General features: G+C 48.9%; 2 protein-coding genes across 9 annotated transcripts in view; both read right to left on the bottom strand.

Moving 5' to 3' along the window:
* Positions 1-13,944, bottom strand: part of PPP1R13L (protein phosphatase 1 regulatory subunit 13 like) — a 30,842-nt gene extending 16,898 nt beyond the window's left edge. The window contains exons 1-3 of one of the 5 annotated variants that reach the window (XM_061596804.1): positions 13,926-13,944; positions 6,085-6,171; positions 1,755-1,873 (exon numbers count right to left, since the gene is read on the bottom strand). In XM_061596804.1, the coding sequence (XP_061452788.1) occupies positions 1,755-1,809 (55 nt within the window). In that variant the 5' untranslated portion in view covers positions 1,810-1,873; positions 6,085-6,171; positions 13,926-13,944. Of the gene's footprint in view, positions 1-1,754; positions 1,874-6,084; positions 6,172-13,075; positions 13,230-13,925 lie in introns of those variants that run through there. The other 4 variants (XM_061596803.1, XM_061596806.1, XM_061596802.1 and 1 more) reach the window with 4 other exon arrangements.
* Positions 13,945-17,195: 3,251 nt separating this feature from the next.
* The window catches only part of LOC133370753 (snake venom vascular endothelial growth factor toxin HF-like), a 29,139-nt gene continuing 24,807 nt past the window's right edge, over positions 17,196-21,527 (bottom strand). For all 4 annotated transcript variants that reach the window (XM_061597509.1, XM_061597502.1, XM_061597505.1 and 1 more), the window contains 4 exons: positions 21,245-21,324; positions 20,736-20,765; positions 20,592-20,654; positions 17,196-19,144 (listed from right to left, as the gene is read on the bottom strand). In XM_061597509.1, coding sequence (XP_061453493.1) covers positions 19,027-19,144; positions 20,592-20,654; positions 20,736-20,765; positions 21,245-21,324 — 291 coding nt within the window. In that variant the 3' untranslated portion in view covers positions 17,196-19,026. The remainder of the gene's footprint in view (positions 19,145-20,591; positions 20,655-20,735; positions 20,766-21,244; positions 21,325-21,527) is intronic.

The raw sequence follows: 21,527 nt of genomic DNA, 5'->3' as shown, positions 1-21,527 counted from the left end.
AGTAGAAAAAGAAGAAGGCCAAACAAGAGATGGATTGATTCCATAAAGGAAGCCACAGACCTGAACTTACAAGATCTGAACAGGGTGGTTCATGACAGATGCTCTTGGAGGTCACTGATTCATAGGGTCGCCATAAGTTGTAATTGACTTGAAGGCACATAACAACAACAACAAAGATCTCCCAAGACTCTGGACAACTACACCCCTGCTCAGCACCCTTAATAAACAGTTGCCAGGATTCTTTGGGATGGCCATGACTGTTTGAAGTGATATAATGTTTTAAATGTATAGTGCAGATGGGGCCCCTCTGCAGGCATCCTGTCTGTTTGAATGGGGACCCAGAGTGTTTGTGCCTTGTGTTGGGGATTCCGCTGGTTTATCACGCACCTCCCATGCCAAATGTTAGATTGTAAGCCCCTCAGGGCAAGGAACTGTCCTGTATTGCTCTGTGAAGTAACATGCACATTGATAGTGCTTATTATTAATTATTATTATCTGACTTTTCTCTCCCTTTGGAGCTGGTCAAATGTGTCTCTGAGCAAGACAGAGCGCTTGGCTGTGGCTGCTTTGACATTCCTAGACTTGCTCAGCCCTTGATGGTCTGCTGCCCCCAAAGGCAGATTACATAATGGTCCCGTGGAAAGACCCCGTTTCCAGACATTCAAGGAACAGTCTGGGACGTCTAGGCTCTTCCAGGCCAACAACTATTTCCAAATGCTCTGGACATTTCCCACCCACCCTCACTTGCTTCCGTCACACAAAAGAGCCAAACCCTCTTCTTTTCGTCTTAACCTGAAGCATTTCGTAGACAGGCCTGGGGTACCAGAAACGCGGGAAGAAGAACAAAAGGCAGAGTGAGCTGCTTCCTCCCTTGTGTGTCCTTTCAACCCACTTGGCTAGTTTCTGTCCTGATTTTTTTCCCCAACAACCTTGTGAAGTAGACAGGAAGGTGCTTCATAACAAGTGGAACCATTTAGTCCATCAAGCTCAGTACTGCCTACACTGACTGGCAGCGGCTGTCCAGGGTTTCAGGCAGAGTCTTTCTGAGCCCTGCCCGGAGACACCAGGGACCTCTGAGTGGTGGCCCTCCTGCAAAGGTTAGGCAGAGAGATATCCTCACTCACACACATACTGTACGCCCAGCAAGTGAAAAATCTGAGCAGGATTTGGAGCTGGGGCCCCTCACACCCAAGCCCAATATTCTGGCACAGGACCCTGTGGACAAAATGGGCTTGGCTGCTCGGTCCATTTAGCACAGGGTCATCTGTGACATCCGGCTGTGGTTCTCCAAGATCCCAATCGTCCAAAATCTTTTTAGCCGGAGATGCTGCTGCAAACTGACCCTCCTTGGGATATTCTGCGTGCAAAGATGGTATCCTCCAACTGAGCAGCTTCCCATCAAAACACTCTTTTCAGATAATGCCCCATAGATACCTTTTCCTTCTCCACCCCAGCCAAAACAGACACACTTCACTGAGGAGCGCTCGCGCTCGCTCGCTCGCTCGCTCGCTCTCTCTCTCTCGCTCTCTCTCTCTCGCGCTCTCTCGCGCGCTCTCTCTCGCGCGCTCTCTCTCTCGCTCGCGCTCTCGCTCTCGCTCTCTCTCTCGTCTCTCTCTCTCTCTCTCTCTCTCTCTCTCTCTCTCACACACACACACACACACACACACACACACACACACACACACACACACACACACACACACACACACACACACAAAAATCCAGGAATCTGCAGACGGGATCCCTCAACTCACACTGGAAGGTGAGATCCAGGAGGTCCTGGGCATTGGCCATGTCTTCGCTTGCCATGATCCCAGCAGGCGGTTTAGGCTCCGATGCTGTCAGCCACCAGCGCCCCAAGTGTTGTGGGGACCTAGGAAGACGGAGCACTTCCATGGTTGGTATCTATAGGTACAGACAGTCTCCTAGTGGCACCCCCCAGACACAATCCAGGATGAAGGGGGCTCTCCCCCCTGCCCCCACCCTCCTGCTCCCCAGGGATGTTTTGCAGCAGCTGAAAAGCCAGCTGTGCCAGCCACCCACTTGCAAATTGGCTCCCGCGCCAGCTCTCCCTGGAGGAGGGGCTGGGTACAGGTACATCATCTGAGTCACGCCTCTTGGGTAAGCAGAGGCATCAGGCAGAAGCTGGAGGCGGCACCTGGAAGGGCCACGATTCCAGGAGCGCCTCATGCATAACTTAACATTAAAGAAGCCAAACACAGCCGGGCTGGCTCTCTCGAAACACTGGGAGGTGCAGAGGGGGTGGAGCCCCAGGACTCAGCAGCAAAACAGGCTGGCATGCCTTATTCCTGTGTCTGGTGCCAGGTTGGGTGGCACAGCAAATAGCCGGTCTCTGGCTTTGGACCAAAACCACACTGTCAGGTCTTCCGCCGCTCATTGGGCATTTCTCCCTGAGCCAAACCTGGCATGCTGGTCCCATCTGAGGGCTTTGGAAACCACACTGGCTGAATGTTCATCGTGGGTCAAGGAGTGGTCTTTTCTTTTAAAATTTTTATTTCTTTTATGAATTGCTTCCCATGAAACAACTTGAAGTGATTAACAGTAAAAACAAATTTAAAAACAATTTCAAATCCAAATTGTTTTTGATTTTTATTAACAATTTTAATGTATATTTTATATTCTTTGTAAACTGCTTAGAAGGTTTATTTGCAATGAAGCGGCATAAAATTTTTGTTAAATGAACAAATAAAATCCTGGCCTTATAACCAGCTGGAACCCTCAAGAATCCCAGGATTCATTATAAAACAAAAGAGCAGGTATCTAGTCCTCATGGTACTACCAAAATGCATGACACCAGAGTCAGAAGATTCTGCCTTCTGACAGTGAAGCCACAAAGTGGGCAAATGGTTTATTTATTATTCTGCCAAGCCTTTGTGGTGTAGGTTTTTTTTCCTTACTATAATTTCTTGGTATACTTTCAAGTGGCATTTTGTTATATTATTGTTATTATTAGTTATTACTGTATTTTGTATTGTTATAAATATGCATTTGTTAGCCGCCCTCTTGGAGGAACGGAGGGGCATAAATGCATCAAAATAAATAAAGATGAAGCTTTGATCAGTTAGTGTAATTAATTCCAAATGGGGCATCTAATTAAATAGGAAAAACCTTGAACTAAGAATTATGAAGCAAAATCCCCTGTCCTCATCCCCATGGCTTCTCCGCCTCTATCTGCTTAATGACATCTCTCGCCTTTCCCTTTCTGTGGTCCCAGACCCTGCCTCAATTTTAGACTGTAAGCTCCTCAGGACAAGCACCAAGTTTCAAGTGTGTAAAAGTAAGGCACACACTCACAGTGGACAAAGAGGAGGGGCAATGCAGAGCAAACAGTTGCTTGTCTGCCAGGGCTCTGTCACCCAGGATCCTTAAGCAAACAACACACATCTTTCTCAACTCTACAGACAGTTCCCAGGATGGTTGCATTGAAAACCATCAAGCAAACATCAGAAATATTGGAGGAAGGCAGACCCACAGGCCCATCAGTGTGCCTTACCAATAGCCAGAACATGGAAAATTAATGGAATTAATTTTAAAAAGTTAATTTAAAATGATCTGCTCTTATAAAAAAATTGTTTTAAGCAGAAAGTTCTGTTTTTGAAAACATATTGGGTGCTAGCCAACAAGGTTCCACTCAAGGTAGACCCATTAAAATCAATGGACTTAATCATACTCTGATTAGCCATAAGTTAACAATGGCTATCACCCAATAGACAGTTGTTGTTGTTATTATTATTAATAATAATGTTTATTTATTTATTTTTATATCCTGCTCCTCCTCCGAGTAGCAAACAAAATAATAAAGCACTCCAAAAACATCATAAAACATAATAAAAACAGATTAAAAACAATTTATTAAAACACAACATCTTTAAAAACATGTTAAAACAAAACATCTTTTAAAAAAAAAAAAAAACTTTAAAAACATCTTAAAAAGCAGTTCCAACACAGAAGCAGACTGGGATAAGGTCTCAACTTAAAAGTCTTGTTGAAATAGGAATGTCTTCAGTGGGCACCGAAAAGGTAACAGAGATGGGGCCTGTCTAATATTTAAGGGGAGGGAATTCCAAAGAGTAGGTGCCTGGACACCCTGATAAGATGGTATCTGCAGAGGCCCTCACCTGCACAGCATAGTGATCAACTGGGTATATAAGGGCTAAGACGGTCTTTCGGGTATGCTGGTTCCAAACTGTATAGGGCTTTGTACACCAAGACTAGAACCTTGAACTTGGCCTAGTAGCAAATGGGCAACCAGTGCAATTCTTTCAGCAGCGGAGTGACAAGTTGGCGATATCCTGCCCCAGTGAGCAGTCTTGCCGCTGCATTTTGCACCAGCTGCAGCTTCCGGACCAACCTCAAGGGCAGCCTAACATAGAGCGCATTACAATAATCCAGCTTGGAGGTTACCAGTGCGTGGACAACAGTGGTCAGGCTATCCCGGCCCAGAAACAGCTGCAGCTGTCTTACCAGCCAAGCCAGTAAAAGGCACTCCTAGCCATTGAATCACCTGGGCCTCTAGTGACAAAGATGGATCCAGGAGCACCCCCAGACTATGGACCTGCTCTTTCCGAGGGAGTACAACCCCATCCAAAGCAGGCAACTGACCAACTATCCAAACTCGGGAACAACCAACCCATAGCACTTCTGTCTTGCTAGAATTCAGACTCAGTTTATTGGCCCTCTTCCAGCCCACCACAGGCCTCTCCCAATTCAGATGTTATATGGAGAAATAGAGCTGGGTATCGTCAGTGTACTGCTAACACCTCGCCCCAAATCTCCTGATGACCGCTCCCAAGGGCTTCATATAAATGTTAAACAGCATGGGGGACAAGATGATACCCTGCAGCACCCCTCAGCCCAACTGCCAGGGGGCCGAAAGACAATCACCCAATACTATTCTCTGAAAACAATCCTGGAAGTAGGATTGGAGCACTGTAAAACAGTGCCTCCAATACCCATCTCACCAAGTCAGCTCAAAAGGATACCAGAGTAAATAGTATCAAAAGCCACCGAGAGATCAAGTCAGAATAATAGGGTCGCACTCCCCCTGTCCTTCTTCCAATAAAGGTCATCCATCAGGGTGACCAAGGCTGATTCAGTCCCATAACCAGGCTTGAACCCAGACTGGAATGGGTCAAGATTTGTGTATTCAAAGAGGACAGTTTTTGTGGATACGGTATAATTTAAATTAACATACGTAGAAGAAACCTTTGTTAATATCATAGTGTTTTGCCCTTCATATAATTACATTTAAGGTTATATTTTTGCATTTTTGAACAGTATTTAGGCTTCACAATCCAGAACACACTTACCGGAAAGTAACTCCCATTGAACATAGTAAAAAAAAAATCACAGGGTTATATGGTTAGTTCTTTTAAAGGCATTTTACAGATGTATTACATACAGACATATGCAAATATATTAATTGTGTGATCAGATTAATCAGTTAAAAGCTAAACACCTAACTGGCCCAAAAATGTTTAATCAGCTAATAACCTTGGTAACAAAAGGATGTAGCTACATTTGCATGTCTGATCTAATCTGCCTTTGCAAAAGAAACTGAGGATTTGGGGTACAAGATACAGCACGATTTTCTTACTCCCAAATTAAGACGTCATCCTTAATTGAGATGGATCTGGCAGCCCAACTCCACCCCCAAGAGAAAAAAATCCAAACCATTGTCCTCTACAAAAGAGAACAATTTGTCTGAAAGATCTCAGGCCAAGAGCCAGAGCTGGTTATATAATGTCCAGGGAACCAGTTCAGCCAGGGAGAGAGCCAGATCAAAGCCTTTCCTAGGTGCCTCCCTCCCCAAAAGGGACACCCCATTTCCCCAAGCAGCCCCAGGAACCCTCAGCTTGCATCTAGCAAGCCAGTCTGGAAATTACACCTGTCGAATGTAAAGCCTCTCTCAGATCCCAAGCACGTGTGTGTCTCGAGCTGTGGTTACACAATGACATTCTGCATATGCTCAGAGGCTTTCCTCTCTTATGACTCCTTCACATTTTTTTCTAGGGCTGGGCCCTTACAAAGAAAGACAGGGTGTTGCACTGAGGTTGAGCTCACCTTATGGCCCACGGACGAAGCTGGAGGTTCAACTGTGCCCTCGCTTCTCCTAAGTTCTCATTTTCTGCTTTGCTTTTTAATCAATGGCTATGAAGGGGGGGAATCAGTGGTTAATTATACTTTTCATAAGGAATTGTAATGCAAAATAGCACATAATGAAGGTGCCCTGCCCTTATATTGCTCAACATTTGTTATGGTTTAGAGAAGGAAATTGGTGCTTGGGATTCCTTTCCTCCACAAGGGGTCACATAGGGCAACCCATTGCCCACCCTGGGAGCAAGATATATGAAGGATCACCTTCTCCCATGTAAACCTGCCTGCCAGCAGGTTTGGAGGCCTTTCTGTGGGTGTCCCAAAGTCAGAGCAGGATGGAAGTATCATAAATAACTAATGTTTAACACGCTCAAACACATTCTCAAGACACAAAGTGCTTTTTCAGGCCACAGCCCAACAGGAGGATTGCACAAAACAGCTCCCAAAAATGCTCTTTTGCAAGAGGCACAAGTGCGAAATAAGTCACAAGTTTGGTGCCCTCTGTAGATGGAGGATTGCTCCACATTACTCTGCACATGCCATGCCGAAACTTCTTTCAGAAGGCACTTGAGAAAAAACAAGCCACCGCTATGCAAGCGTCTTCTGCAATACGGCCGCCCTTCCCAGTCGCATCCAGAGGGAAAAACCTGTTCTTCTTTTCAAGAGCCCACGCCCTGTTCCACGCAAGTCATTTAGCATTTCAATCTGTGTTGGCAAAACCAAATGGATTTGCCAAAACAGACAGGCCAGGATGCAGGGGTCACGTTAAAAGCCCAAAGGAGGAAGTGAAAGGAAACAGACATGATGCTGCATCCCAGGGATGCTTTGTCTGCCTACATCTATAACATTAGCCCTCAACTAAGCTCTCTCTCGCTCTCAGGCTCAAGTCAGGACCCCCACACACACATACTTTCTGTCTGCAGGGCTGCCAAAAAAGAACATAACAAGAGCTTGCCTGCTGGATCAGGCTAGTGGCCCATCTAGTCCAGCATCCTGTCCTCACAGTGGTCAGCCAGATGCCCTAGTGGGAAGGACCTGAGCACAAGAACATGCTCCCCTCCTGCAGTTTCCAGGAACTGGGATTCGGAAACAGGCTGCCTCTAACTGTGGGGGTTGAACCATCATGGCTAGTAGCAGAAAGGCAGACAGAGGAGGTGCCAGTGAAACAAGATGCACTTTGCTAGAGGTGAGCTGCAAAATCCAAAAAGAATCACTTGGAAGTCCACTGAGTGCCACCTGACCGCCTCAGCAGTCCCACACCACAGCCTTAGCTTTTCCTGCCCACCTTGGCCATCCACACCAGAGTTTAATCTCATCAGCCCATTTTTAAGAGGTAAAGCAGAGAACTGAAACAAGAACATAAAGGAAGAAAGTGTTTCTAAGCATGAGCAGAGTGTTTCCCACTCGCTACTTTCCAAGGATCTTGAATGGAGGAGGAAGACAAAGAATCTTCGAATGCCTGATACACAAATACTTGGGGCCTCTCTTTAAAAATTAAGCACCACTGATAAGTGCAAAAGCCCTCAGGTCTGGGGCAGGTTATTCTGCTGTACTGGAATGCTGCCTCCTTCCTCCCCCTTGGGATGAGGTCCTTCAAACTCCCTAAGCGCTTCCCCCTGACCTCTGGCACCAGCACAGACAGACAGCAGTTGAGTCTTCCAAATCTGCCTGGAGGGCCCAGCCTACAACCCAAGGAGGCTCCATGGCACCTTCACACACACGAGGAAGCCACCCCACCCCACCCATGTCCTCGAGGCCCTCCGCCTAGAAGCCAGCAGTTGGCTGCCAACAGGAAGCACAGGCTTGCAACCTCCTGGCTGACTAAGAGGCCACAGCCCCAAAAGGTCTGCCCAAGAAGTGCCACCTTCTCCAATCTGAGTCCACAGATCAGCCACAGAGACCCTGTTCCCTGTCATATTGCCAGTTGAGGATACAACAGGCAGGGCCTTTTGGTGGTGGCACCAAAACTCTTGGCCATTCACCCTGAGGGGATCCATTGGCTTCCATCTCTCTTCCTGCATTCAGGTGTGGCTTGTTTTTTTTTTTAATGACCCATTCAGACCAAGACAACAGAGTCTTGTGGCATCTTAAAGACCAGCACTGTAGTGGCAAATTCAGAAATCAAAGTCACAGCAATGTCCCCTCATAGCCATGCCCCATTCTAAGATTATGCAACCTTCTATGAGCATGAAAGGGGAGTGTGTTAGCTACTGAGAAGGGCCTTCTCAGTGCCTGACTCACCTCCTTTCACTATGATTGGCTCCAATCAGCAGGAAAGGACCAGGAAGCCTTCTGGCTCTTCTCAGTGACAGACACGCTCCCTTTTCCTGCTTATTGGCTCATAGGATGCTGAAGACAAAAGGACCCTTGTGGGACCTTGCTCTCAAAAAAGTAAGGGGAGACTCTGGATGACTACACCTCTGATAAAAACTTAACACGTTTTATTTAAACCAGTCTTCAACGTGGCACCCTCCATCTGGCTGGGGCTGATCGGAGTTATAATCCAAAACACTTCCACATTGAGGAAGGCTGGCATAGGCTTTTAAGGACTCCACAAACCTCGCTGGCAGGAGTTTAAATGTTTAGCAATCTGCTGGGTTTTTTTTAATATAAAGGTTGCATTGGGCTGACAATGTCACTTTATACTTTTACACTGTGGTTTGTTTCAGTTGTGCCTTGTTATGTTTTGAACTGTTTTAACATTGTTTAGTCATGTTCCACAAGGCACTATGGCCACGAAACTTTATGGGGAAAGCACCGGGGATATAAATGGAACCATTAATAAATAGTTAGCATGACCCAGTTTATCATCAGGGGGTCTAGAGGCACAAAGGAATCCTGACCAGCTGCCCCCTGGAGAGGCGGCATGGAGGGAACGAAGCCGGACTTCATCGTGAAAGATCTTGGTCTACGTGTATGGAACAAAGCCAATTCCGGCCAAAAAGGAACTTTCAGTGAGATGTCTTCTTCACACTTAGTTGTTTGTTTATTCATTTCATTTCCAACCTGCCCCCTCATCACACAAGTGATCCCAGGGCAGGTCACATGGAATAGAAAATCTAAATCAGGAATTGGGAAACATTTTCAGACTCAAAGGCCATCTTCCCTTCTGGGCAATTTTCTGGGGCCCAGAGGCAAATTGGGCAGGGCAACAAATGTATATTTTACCTTCGTGCAATAGGCTAGTTTCAACACACACACCCTTCTCTATATTCTGTCCGGGCATGCTGGAGGCATTATCAGAGTTTAAGGACGCATTCCACAAAAACATTCATGGAAGGCACAAGATTGGGCCAGTGAGGGGTGTGGCTTGGAGAAAGTGGGTGTGGACTAGGGAGAGTCCAGTGGGCCAGACAGAGAGGCCTGGGGGGCTGGATTTGGCCCCGAGACCTGAGGTTTCCCATCCCTGATCTAAGACATTAAAACAGTCACAACAATAAGTATTAACTGTTCCTTCATATTCCCACCAATCAGTGGCCTGAAACTTCAGACCTCTACATCATTAAAAGCCTGGCGGAAGTAGGTGCCAAGAACTAACCAAAGGCGGTGCCACTAGGATTTCCAGCGGCTGTGGAGCCACCACCAGGAAGGCCCTTTCCGAGTGACAAACATTGATGCTAAAATTAAGGAGGAGGAGGAGTCTAACCTCCTTTTAAGGTTGTCTGACCTAGTGGCCATGACCACATCACATGGAAGCAACTTCCATCATCAGTTGCAATTATCCACTCCTGTCCATGTGACAGAGCAAGGCCAGCAGAGAGACAGTGTGGGCTGCCAACAGAGGTCCCACAAGGAATGGGGCCAGGGACCCATTATAGGGAACATCCACCTTCTTGGGAAAATGTCCCACATACCTGGCTGTGCGCTACAACATTGAACTAGGAATGACAACATGGAACTAGTCTAGGAAATGTCATCTGGAATACCAGACAGTATTCCAAGTTGGTCCTTCCAGATATATTGGGCGACCAGCTCCCATCAGCCCCAACCAGCATGGCTGGGCACATAAGTTGTAGTCCAAAATATCTGCAAAGGCTGGTTTAAAAGGTTGCACGATAAAATGCAGCATGGTGCTAAGCAGACTGCAACCTCGTCCTTTCACAGCTTTTAAAAGCTAAGATCTCAGTGGTGTTAGCAGAGAGTTAAGAGAATCACCACAGAAGTAGCAGGATGCCTTTGTAGCATTACCACAGTGCATGGCAATGGTCACAGACTTAAGAGAGGTGTTTAAGGGATTCCACAAATTCATGGAGGAAACGTCCAGCAAGGGCGATATTAGCCATGAGAGCGAAACAGTTATGGAACTTCCACCATACTGAAGCAGTATACCTCTAGACGGGAAGGCCGCCAGCTTTTTTATGCCTTCCTTGTGAACTTCCCAAAGGCATCCAGTTGGCCACTCTCAGCAGCAGAACTGTGGTCTACATAGACCCTAACCCTAACCCTTCCTCTTAGTAGGTCCTTATGGTAACCGTCCACTAAATAATAATTAGATGCTGTCTTAGAAAAGGCCACTCTAGTCCAGCCAGTTCTTTGTGGCTGGGAGGACTGCCATTATTACTCTGTATCCCCAAGCCTCCCATCTTGTCTCTTTCAAGCAACCAAGGGGAAAAAACTAGCAGGGACTTTCCACCAGTAATTTTTATCATCAGAATTACCATGAAGGTAGTGTGAACTTGACAGCAACAGAGACAGAGCCATAAGCACCTGGGGGGACACTCCCAGTGAAAACACATAAGCTATTATAGAGCAATCATAGATTTCATAGAATAGTAGAGTTGGAATGGGCCTATAAGGCCATCAAGTCCAACCCCCTGCTCAATCCTAACCATGTCTACTCAGAATAAAGTCCTATGGAATTCAATGGGGCTAGGGTTGCTGCCTTAGTCATGGGGCTTATGTTCTTAGCTAGCTGTGCATCAGCTCTTTGTATAACATGCTGGGTTTGCATGACTGAGGCCACACGCACAGGAGGAGAAGGAGGGTGGGGGAAGGGGTGACATGGAGGTTATCAGCAGAAGCTGCAGCATCCACACAGCCAGGCAAGGGGATTCCTGTTTTGGCACTCACAGGAGCTGGTATCCATTTGCTTATCTCCCCAGCCTTTTTAAGCCAGCCTTTGCCGACCTGCTGCCCTCTATGCTGTAAGACTACAGCTCCCAAGAGCCCCAGCCAACGCAGCTCTGGGAGTTATAGTCCAACAATATATGGAGGGCACTTGGATGGCGAAGGCTGTCCTATTCTACACAAGCACATGTATCAGAAATAAATGCAAATGTTTCCTCTGTCTGCCTCTGCCTCTCTTTCCCTTGCAAACCCCTTGGGGCAGGGACCTCTTTCGTTTTACTTTTTTGTAAAGTGGCGTGCACTTACGATCTTCCAAGAGGTCAAGTGGTCTCAGAGAAACCTGCTATTTATTTGTGGGATGACTGCAATTATCACACAATGCCTTTGTCATCTGAAGATGGAATGAGGTCAGAAAGGATAGCAGGGCACAGGGCCAGGGATGTAGCCATCCAGGGTCTTGCGGGGGTCTTATGCCCCTTACTTTTTTGAGAGCAGGGTCCCAGCAAGGGTCCCTTTGTCTCCAGCATCCTATGAGCCAATAAGCAGGAAAAGGGAGGGTGTCTGTCACTGAGAAGAGCCTTCTACCTTGATTCCTGGTCCTTTCCTGCTGACTGGAGCCAATCAGAGTGAAAGGAGGTGAGTCAGCCACTGAGAAGGCTCTTCTCAGTAGCTAACACAGTCCCCTTTCATGATCATAGAAGCTTGTATAATCTTAGAAGGGGGCGTGGCTATGAGGGGCGTGGCTGTGACTTTCATTAAGGGACCCTGCCCTTCTGAATTCGCCACTATATGGCTGTGCAGGGCCAAACAGAAAACTTGTGCCACCCTCTGCCTAGCCAGCTGCCCTCACTGAGCCTCTGAGCAAACTGCAGCCTGATTTTCTCAGCTCAGCTGCTTCCACACTGAAAAATAAAGCTCTGCATAATTTAACTGCCAATACCTTTTATCTGTTTTCCTATGTTGCTTTGCCCACAAAAAGACAGCCCACAAAATGGCAGCTGAGTGAGCAGTGGTGCCTGTTTTGTGCCCCTATGACCTCCCCCACACACTCTCACACCCGACTGTGCTACTGGCAGGGACATCACAAGAAGCCTCTCATCAGGACCCGGGGTGGCTGGTCCCCCTTGGGACGGGAAGGGCGGAAGGCAGGCAGGCGGACCGTCCAACAGGGCCCGTGCCAAGCAGAGCCCCCTCCTGCCTGGTAGGAAGTAGGAAGGCAGGCAGGTGGAGGCAGGCTGAGACTGACGGGGCAGCGCCCCCCTTTGCCCTCGTAGCCAGGGACGGAGGGGCTTTCTGCAAGGGAGGGCTCGCCCTCTCTGCCGAGGCAGATTCCAAGAGGGCCCCATCCTGGCCCTCGGGGCGACCCCCTCCAGCTCCCTTCAAGGTCAGGGGGAAGAGCCTTCCAGGAGGAGGAGGAGGAGGAGGGGAGGGGGCGGGAAGAGCCGTCCCGAAGAAGCGCACCCAAAATGTCTGCAGAGCAAGTCCAGGCGTGCTGCGCGTCGCCTCCGCCCGAACCTCCCACTGCCCCCCCCGCCGCCCTGGTGCCCTCAAGACTGCCGGGTCCGATTCCCAGGCAGAGAAAGAGAATGGGGGGGGCAGGCAGCCCCCCTCCCTAAACCGGGGCGTCGAGGTAAGACAGGAGGAGAAGGAGAGAGGGAGCGGCATCCCCCCCCCGCGCCCGCATCTCTCGACGTCTGAAGTACGATCCAGCCTGGGGGCGGGGGCTGGGCACTTTCAGGGCAAAGGACCCCCCCCGCACACATCTCCCCCATCACCATCCACACGCCCCTCCCAGCAATGCCTAGGAAAGGCTTGCTTCCTCGGCGGCGCCCCCGGAGGGAAGAACCAGCCAGCCGCCCGAAGTTTTGCCAAGTTGTACCGCCGCACTGACCTCCTGCTGGGCACCGCTCCTGGCGGGGGCTCCTCGCGGGACTGACTCAGCCTCTGTCCGCCCGCCCGCCCGGGAACAGGTTTTTCCTTCCTGCCTCCTCCCGCCCCTTTCTTTTGCAATTCCCAGGTAGGACAGCTCCGGAGCAGCAGGAGGAGCTGCTGCATTCTGGGATGTGTAGTCCGGCCCTGAGGCCCTGAGCAGAACCGGATTAGGTCCGTTCACACGAGGGAGCGGCCCGGGAAAGATCCGATTTAAGCCGGGGCATCCTGGGTGTTCACTGTTGCCGGGAAACCTCTGAGCATGTACTGAGTGCCCAGCCTGTGCTGTCCCGCTCCCTCCGGGCTGCAGAGGGAACGCGCTCCACCTACTGCTGCTCCGGGGTGCTGGAGGAGAGGGCTTAGGGCCCATTTTAAGGGGTGCCCCCTGGGGTTCTCAAGCCACCTCGGGGGGTACAGCTCCCCTCTCCCCCCATCGGAAATCCTGCCTCGCCCTGCTCGACATTGCTGTGATATGAGCTTATCCTACGGAGCCGCCCAGAGCAGGCTTTGGGGAGGAACTACTAACTAATGGGGGGCATCGAATGCTGGTCCTACTCAGAGTAGACCCATTGCAGTTAGGAGGCATGACTCACTTCGCTTCAATAATTTAAATGGGGCTACTCTGAGTAGGACTTAGCTGAATACAGCCCAATAAGTGGCATGTGCGGGTGGTGGAGCGAAAGCGCTCTGCCCATGTTCAGTTGGCCCTCGTCGGGCAGGGACGAGCCGTTCCGGAGCGAGTCGAGGTAACCGACACCCGGGGGGGGGGAGCGGAGAGAGAAAGGGTCCCGGGGCTGGAGAGCATCACCCACCTGGGAGCGCTTCCGCCGAAAGTGGGGGATACTACAGCTCCCAGCAGTCCCCGCGCCCTCCGGGTGACGCACGGCTCTGGAATGCGAGCCGCCCCCCGCCCGCCTCTCTTGCGCTCCCTTCACGGGCTGCCCCGCGGAACACAATTCCCAGCCCGGCCGGGATCCGCCTCCTGCTCGTGGTGCAGGCGGCCACTCGGGCTGGGCAGCCGCGGTGCGAGGAGGAGGCCGTGGAGGCTCTGGCCGGCTCGCGACTTCTTCCAAGCCCAAAAAAGGCGCAGTTGCTTCCCACCCCTCCGTTCCTAACGAAAGAAACAAACCGACCCTGCTGTCGCTGCCAAAGTCCCTCCTTCGTACGCCCATATCGCAGGAGGCAAAACTGTGGCTGAGCACGCGCGTCGGTCAGGCCAGCCCTGCAAAGTAGTCCAGAGTTGGTGTTAATTACACGGTTTGGCCTTTTTCCCCTCCCCTCCCCTCCCCTCCCGACAGCGTTGTCCGCTCCTCAGTCTCTTCCTGGGTTGGTTTCTTTTAGGAAAATGCATTTGTGGGGAGGGAAGGGCTGTGAAGTTGATTGCAGCGGCAGCGCGTTTAGTTAAGAGCTTGGGGGGGCCGGGAGGAGACCCCCAGGGAAAGTGGCACCTGTAGGTGGAAAGCCCCCTTTCCCTGGATCTCAGGTCTGCTGGGATGCTGTTGGGTGCAAACTCCCATCAGTGGCCAGTGATTATGGCAGCTGTAGACTAACATCTGGAGGGCCACACATTGGCCACCCCTGACCTATAGAACAGTTGCTGCACTGGGGGACTGGAGGAGACCTGCCCTGGGAGGGAGTCCCTGAGCATCTGGGTGCTTGCTTGCTCGCTTTTCCGGGTTGCTGCCTCTCAAGACAGCTGAAGTCCCAGGTAAGTGCTGCAAGGACTGGGACCCCTTGCTCCAGAGAGAGGCTGCAGTCAGTCTTCCAGCCTCTTGCATCAGCTCCTGGCTGGGTCAGGGGATATAAAAGCCCAGCTGCCCTCCATGCCTTGGGGATCCCCTTAGGGCTTAGGACAAGGGCACTACCCCTTTTTTTAAAAAAAAAAACCAATCTGGAGGAGATTGGTAGTGGGGAGAGTGTATGGTGCATGTGTAGTTCATGTGCAGTGAACTGACAAATGCCTTCAGAGAGAAAGTCTGCAGCTGGCAGAAGGCCGGCTCTCCTTGGGTGTGAGAAGGGGGGGAATAGATGTGCCCTGTGTGAAAAATATTGAGTGGGTCTGACTGTTCCCAATTCTCTCAGGGGCCCACTGGGATAACTGGTTCAGGTAGGTTTCATTGGTGGGCTCTTGTTGTGTCCATATCAGGTGTTTAGGAGGAGTCTTAGTAAGGAGGGACATGGGTGATGCCACCCCAATTTCAGTGATCATGGGTAGAGGGAGGTATAGCCATGGGGAGGTGGTGAACTACCATAGAAGGTGAGGGCAAGGCTATCCACACCTTGTTCCTCACTCCCACTCCTCCCATGGATGTGTTCCTTCTTGCTCATCTGCTGTGCCCCCTGGCCTGTGTGTGCTGTTGTTTAATGCCAGATCGGTATACAATAGGACCACACTCATCCATGATTTGATCGTGGAAAAAGGTGCCGATTTGGTGTGCGTTACCAAAAGCTGGGTGGGTGAGTGGGGAGGAGTTGATCTGACCCAGCTTTTGCCCACCCGAGAGGGAGAGGGAGGAGTTGTTATGGTCAAGGTTCTAGTTTTGGTGTCCAAAGCCCTATACAGCTTGGCACCAGGATACCTGAAAGACCATCTTACCCCTTATATACCCAGCCGTTCACTGCGCTCTGCAGGCGAGGGCCCCCTGCAGATACCACCTTATCAGGAGGTCCGTTGTGCACAACACAAGAAACGGACCTTTAGTGTGGCGGCTCCTACCCTGTGGAATTCCCTCCCTTTAAAGATTAGTCAGGCGCCATCTCTGTTATCTTTCTGGCACCCACTGAAGACCTTCCTCTTTCAACAAGCCTTTTAAGTAGAGACCTTATCCTAGTCTGCATCTGTGTTAGAATTGCTTTTGAATATATTTTTAAACCTTTTAAAAATGTTTTGTTTTAATATGTTTTTAATAGTTGTTGTGTTTTAATATATTTTGAAGTCCGTTTTTATGATGTTTTAAACTGTTTTTAGTGTTTTTGTTTGCCATCCTGGGCCCTACTGGGAGAAAGGGCGGGATATAAATAAAACCAACAAATATATACAAGTTTCTCAGAAGAAGCTGGTGGGGCCCTGGGCAGGCTGTTGCCCCTGAGAAACTGTAGCTGTGTTCTCTGCATGGTATTTCATTTGGAGTATTCTCTTTGCTGCCGCCCTACCCTGGAAGTTCCTGTAGGCACCCATGGGTGCTCTTTTTCCCCTTCTTTTGGATTTTGCTTTCCCCAAATTCCTCCTTTCTCTATTTTGCCCCCATTTCCTGCACACACATCTCTCTCCCTCTACAAAGAACAATGGTTCTGTGTTTCTTGTGGGGCAGCCCTGCTTCTCAGCCCCCAGTCTGAGCCACCTGAATCTAATTTCAATGCTAGCTAGGACTGATCCGTAGAAATGCAAAGCAAAGAGAGTTTCTAGCTGCCTGCAAAGCGCCCTGCCCCATTCACTACTCAGTAACCTAAAGTTTGTCCCCACCTGCAAGAAGGTATTTCCCCCTATGAGCAAACTCTGCTTCCTTTTAAGATCTTTAAGAAAAAATTAAAAACTTCTCTTTCCCCTACACCCTGAATCTCCCAAACACACACCCATACATTTTAGGGTTCCCGGGATGTTTGGGATCCTTCCAGGAGCTTCTTAAGAGCAGAAAGCAGATTTAGGGCATTCCATAGGAAGAGATCAGAGCTTGGAAGAATTAAGAGGTGAGACATAATAAAATTATGCATGGTGTGGAGACAGAGAAACTTTACTTTATCATAAGTCTAGAACTCAGGGCCATGCAGTGAAGCTGACTGTTGGAAGATTCAAGATAGACAAGAGGAAGGACTATGGAATTCCTTACAAGATACAGCGATGGTCACAAGCATAAGAACACAGAGCCGGCTAGATCAGCCCAGTTAGTCCAGCATCCTAAATGTCTATCTAATGAAACAATATAAAATTCTTTCCTGGGTGGCACCTAGCCAAAGTAAATACCCTTTTAAATTGAAAACGGCTTCATGTTTTTATCTCCCATTGAAACTGAGACTTTTAAAAGGACGTTATCATGGCACCAGCTCTTTTATTTATTTATTTTTTATTTTATTTTAAAATCTCAACATTCAATGGCACCTATGATTGGAAACCATTGTAAGAAAATAAATTTACAAATAATATCTGCATTTTTGTAAAGCAAACATCAGCAGGAGGAGAATCTATTTGGCCATATTCACGAGGTGAATGAATCATGGTCTGACTCTTGTAAATTTAACAGCCCCAAACATAATGGGCACCTTTAGATCTCTCTCACTCAATTGTTAACATCAAAACCACATGTTTGAAACCACAAAAGCAATAACTTTGCCATAGATCGTTCATTCAGACACGCATAATTTTTAAAGAGGTTTGCTCTCTGTGACTTTCACAGAGCTGTTTCCCACCTCCTGACATGAGCAGATTGCCATCTTTACTGGAAGACACACAACACACACCCCTATTCATTTGTAAGTTCCATAGTGTCAGCTAATAAATGAAATCAAACCACCTCATGCAACTTACAGAGGATGCCTTTTGTTGTGAAGCTGTTCTTAACCATTCACAAATGTCCACATGAAAGATACTTCTCTCTGCTCTTTCATCCATGTGGGTGGGCGCATCTTTTAAAGTGGCTTGTGCTTGTGGCCATAGTTGAAATAACCAAAGTCTACGTCTGCTTAGCTTTTCTTACTACTTTTTCTCTACATGTTAGATCTCCCGGTGTAGAATTCCTACACTCTACGAGTCTAGATAACCCTTGGAGCAGAGTTAAGGAAAGCAACAGCTCCAACTGTTGATACTTTAAAAAAAAAGCCTTCTTGTGGACTTCAACGCACATTAGCGCTGTTCAAGTCAAAGGCACTTTAAAAGGCAGGCTACTCAATTTGTGGGGGGGAGGTACTGCAATGGTTTGTCAAGGAAGTGAAGGACATGTGAGTGGCTTCACAGGCCAATGGCTAAAAGAAATATCAATGAGATGAGGCAGACTACAATATACTTTGGCACTGCTCAAGTAACTCTAATGCACTTAGGAGGCTGCCTCGCAGGATGAGAGTCTAGCAAAGGCAGAAAGTGAAGCAAGCAGCCCACGATGTGGTATAATAATAATGGAAAGAGTGTCATTGCATATGTGTAGAGTGTCTTTTGCTCACCACCCCTCAGTAGACAAAAGTTGCTCCCACTTATCTGCAGTTAGGAAACAGACCTTCAAGGACAGAGTGCCTGGCTTCCAGACAGACCTAAGCTAATCCCTTTTCCATTTTCAGAAACAAGCACTGGATTTTCCCAACTTTCCTGATGGCACATAATCACAATTTTTAAAACATAGCATTTGTGAAAGATTACAGGTTCTATCATGCTAAAAGCCAATATAACATCTTTTGTGTGAACACACACTCACTTGCGCACATACAGCCACACACAGGATGCATTCATAGAACAGATGTGTGTTTTAGACATAGGAATGGTACATCATAAATAAGAGGGGGGCCAGGCGGGCAGGCATGCTTTTCTTCAGTGCAGATCTGGAGCCCATTGGGTCATCAGAAGAAGAAACAAATCTGTGTGTATGCTATTGACCAGCTGTCCCCAACCAGGTGACTCCAGAGGTTTTGGAGTTGTAAGTCCAAAACAGCTGGATGATACCAGGTTGGGGGAAGGCTGCAATAGGTATTGGGGACCAGAGTCAGAAAGGAAAGCTCTTGGATGGATAACAAGATGTCATCAGCTGGTGGGTCTCACCTCCACTGGTGATGAATGTCCCCTAACACCACCGCTGTCAAGAAGAGGGCATCCACACACACTGAGGACAATCCACAGACTGGGCTTTGCAGGCGAGTCTTTCTTCGCCATCCCTCTAGGGCCAGCTTCCTTGCACACGGTCCCAGCCCGATGCAGCCTCCTGTGTACAAGCATCAGAGGGAAACAGCTCTTGTGGAAGGAGGTGGGCTGCTGGCTTCAGCTGGGCTCAACGTTGCCGCCGGGTCCTCGTTCAAAGCCTCTTGCCTCCCTGTGCTGGGGAGTTTGCAGCTGCTGAACAAAGCCACACGCAACAGAATCAGGGTGAGGATGGAGAGGTTTTGGGGGGTCTCAGACTGTGGCTTATCCAGTCCCCTTAAGGGATGCTGGTGGCCATGCTGACATTTTGGAATTCTGCACAGCCCAGGAGGGGAAATGTGGCACAGCTCAGCTAGCGAACTGATGCACAGGACATAGGAAGCTGCCTCATACTGAATCAGGCCATTGGTCCACCTGTCTCAATGTTACCGACACTGACTGGCAGCAGTTCGGCAGGATTTCAGAAAGGGGTCTTTTCCGGCCCTCCCTGGTGATGCCAGTGATTGAAACTGGGGCCTTTGTGTACGAAGCAGATGCTCTTCCACTGAGCTATGTTCTTTTCCTTAAAAGCAAGATTCCAGTCCTCATGATTATGAATAAAGGGCTGTATTGCCTCCACTGACTGGCACAAACTCTCTGGGGTTTCAGACAGGGCAACCTTTCCCAGCCCTACCAGGAGATGACGGGATGGGGATTGAACCTGCAACCTTCTGCATGCAAAGTAGATGCTTTTCCACTGAGCTACAGACCTCCCCCAGAAGCTCAAGAAAGAGTCTTCTTATCATTTCTAATTTCTCCTGCCTTTCCAGTTGGTCACAAAGGTGCTCATCAGTGCACAGAGTGTGGGAATGTCAGAGCCCTCCCCACCCCCAAATTTTTACAGAAACTATTACAGAATTTTGTTCTGTCCCCCGCCCCCTACTTTTTTCGGTGCTCCCCCTCCCACTGTGCAGGCTGGGTACAGGCCTGGCCCACTCCATGTTTTGCATTTGTTGAAATGGCAGCGCCACCTACTGGCAATTAAAGATGTTACTAACCAGATCAAATCTGACGGTCCTCTCTCGCTCGGTCAGTTTTTAAAGTGAGGGGGATTATGCTCTGGACTCATCCCTTAACTAGAGAAGGAAGGGGTGCTGGCTGTATGTGTGTAATGTAATGTGCCTTTAAAAGTAGGGAGACTGGTCCCCACCCCCCTCCAGATCAGATGGTATTGCTGAGATTACGCACATTCAAGAAATGGGATCTGAATTTGCTTGTTTTCCTCTTCCCTCACCATTCCTTTTTCCTTTTGCATCACATCTATTAGATTGTGAGCCTGCAAGCAAGGCCTACCCTACCTTTCAATCTCTGCACATCACTGAGAAAGTCTTAGATGCTTTACAAGTAACAAATGATACAATGAAACCGCTTTATACTGGGTCATGTCACTGTGCCATCAAACCCAGTGTTGTCTGCTCTGACTGGCAGCAACTCTTGGGAAAAGAAAAGTCTTTCTGCGTCACATCCTCTCTTGGATCCTGGGACTGAACTGGGGGAGGTGGGCTTTTGTATTCAACGCACCCTATCTCCCATGGAGTTATGGCCTCTTCCCTATTAAATGATTACCAATGGTCATGAGAATGCAGCGCTGTTGTGTACGTACAGGGGTGTGGAAGCGGTAGGGCTTGGCCCCCGGGGTCTTCTCTTGGCCCCTATCCGGTGGCTCCTGAAAGCAGAGAAAGAACACTAAGAGTCCTGCCGCATATACCCACATTCAACCCCCTCAAACCAGCACACACACACATACCTCTCGCTTTTCAAACGTTTTCGTCGAGGCCTAGAAAAGGGAAGAATATATTTACACTCAACATAACGGGGGGGGGGGGAGGAATTGGTGGAAACTGATCTGGGGGAAGGCAAAACAAGGTACTCGGGGGCTATAAGCGAACCTCATGAGACAAGCAACAGAAAAGAAGCAAAGGGGTAACAAGAGCATCTTTGCAAAATATAGCACATCCTAACTGGTAGCTGACTGCAAACCAAGTGCTTACTTTCTAAAATTGGGCAGTGGAGTGAAGGAGAGGTGCTGTACTTCTGTATGAGGGAAAGACACTCTGTTCATGCTCAGAGGCACCATCCATTATAGGGCCGAGCTGAGGTGTGGAAAATAGGTTCTGGGGTGAAGTGACAACCTCCATCCCCCTCACCCCGGTGACATTCACCTGCAGCCCCTCTCTACTAATCCCCCTTCCCTTGCACCCCCTGAAGGCCATGGCTGCCACTGCTTTGCCTTAGTCTCGCGCCTCCCTTGCTCACCTGCAAGCACACTGCGTGTGCTCCATGAACCTCATGTCTTCCTGCCGAGTTGTGCCAAGGATGGGGCTCACCCTCACCACCTGCCGGGGGGGAGAGACACACAAACCTTTGCCAGCTGCACTCAGACCAGCTCACCTTCTCTCTGCCTACCTTGTCAACTTCCTTGGGCATCTGGCCCACAAGACATTGGCAAAGATGGCACCAGTGGAGGCTGGTGGCTCTGAACTTCAGACAACTCCTTGAAAATTCAGACTAAAACCCAGAGCAGATTCACTGCCCCACT

Source organism: Rhineura floridana, chromosome 15, assembly GCF_030035675.1.
Source record: "Rhineura floridana isolate rRhiFlo1 chromosome 15, rRhiFlo1.hap2, whole genome shotgun sequence".
Taxonomy (NCBI): Eukaryota; Metazoa; Chordata; class Lepidosauria; order Squamata; family Rhineuridae; genus Rhineura; species Rhineura floridana.
Note: the sequence above shows the minus strand (reverse complement) of the source record. Positions and strands in the feature narration are given on the sequence as shown.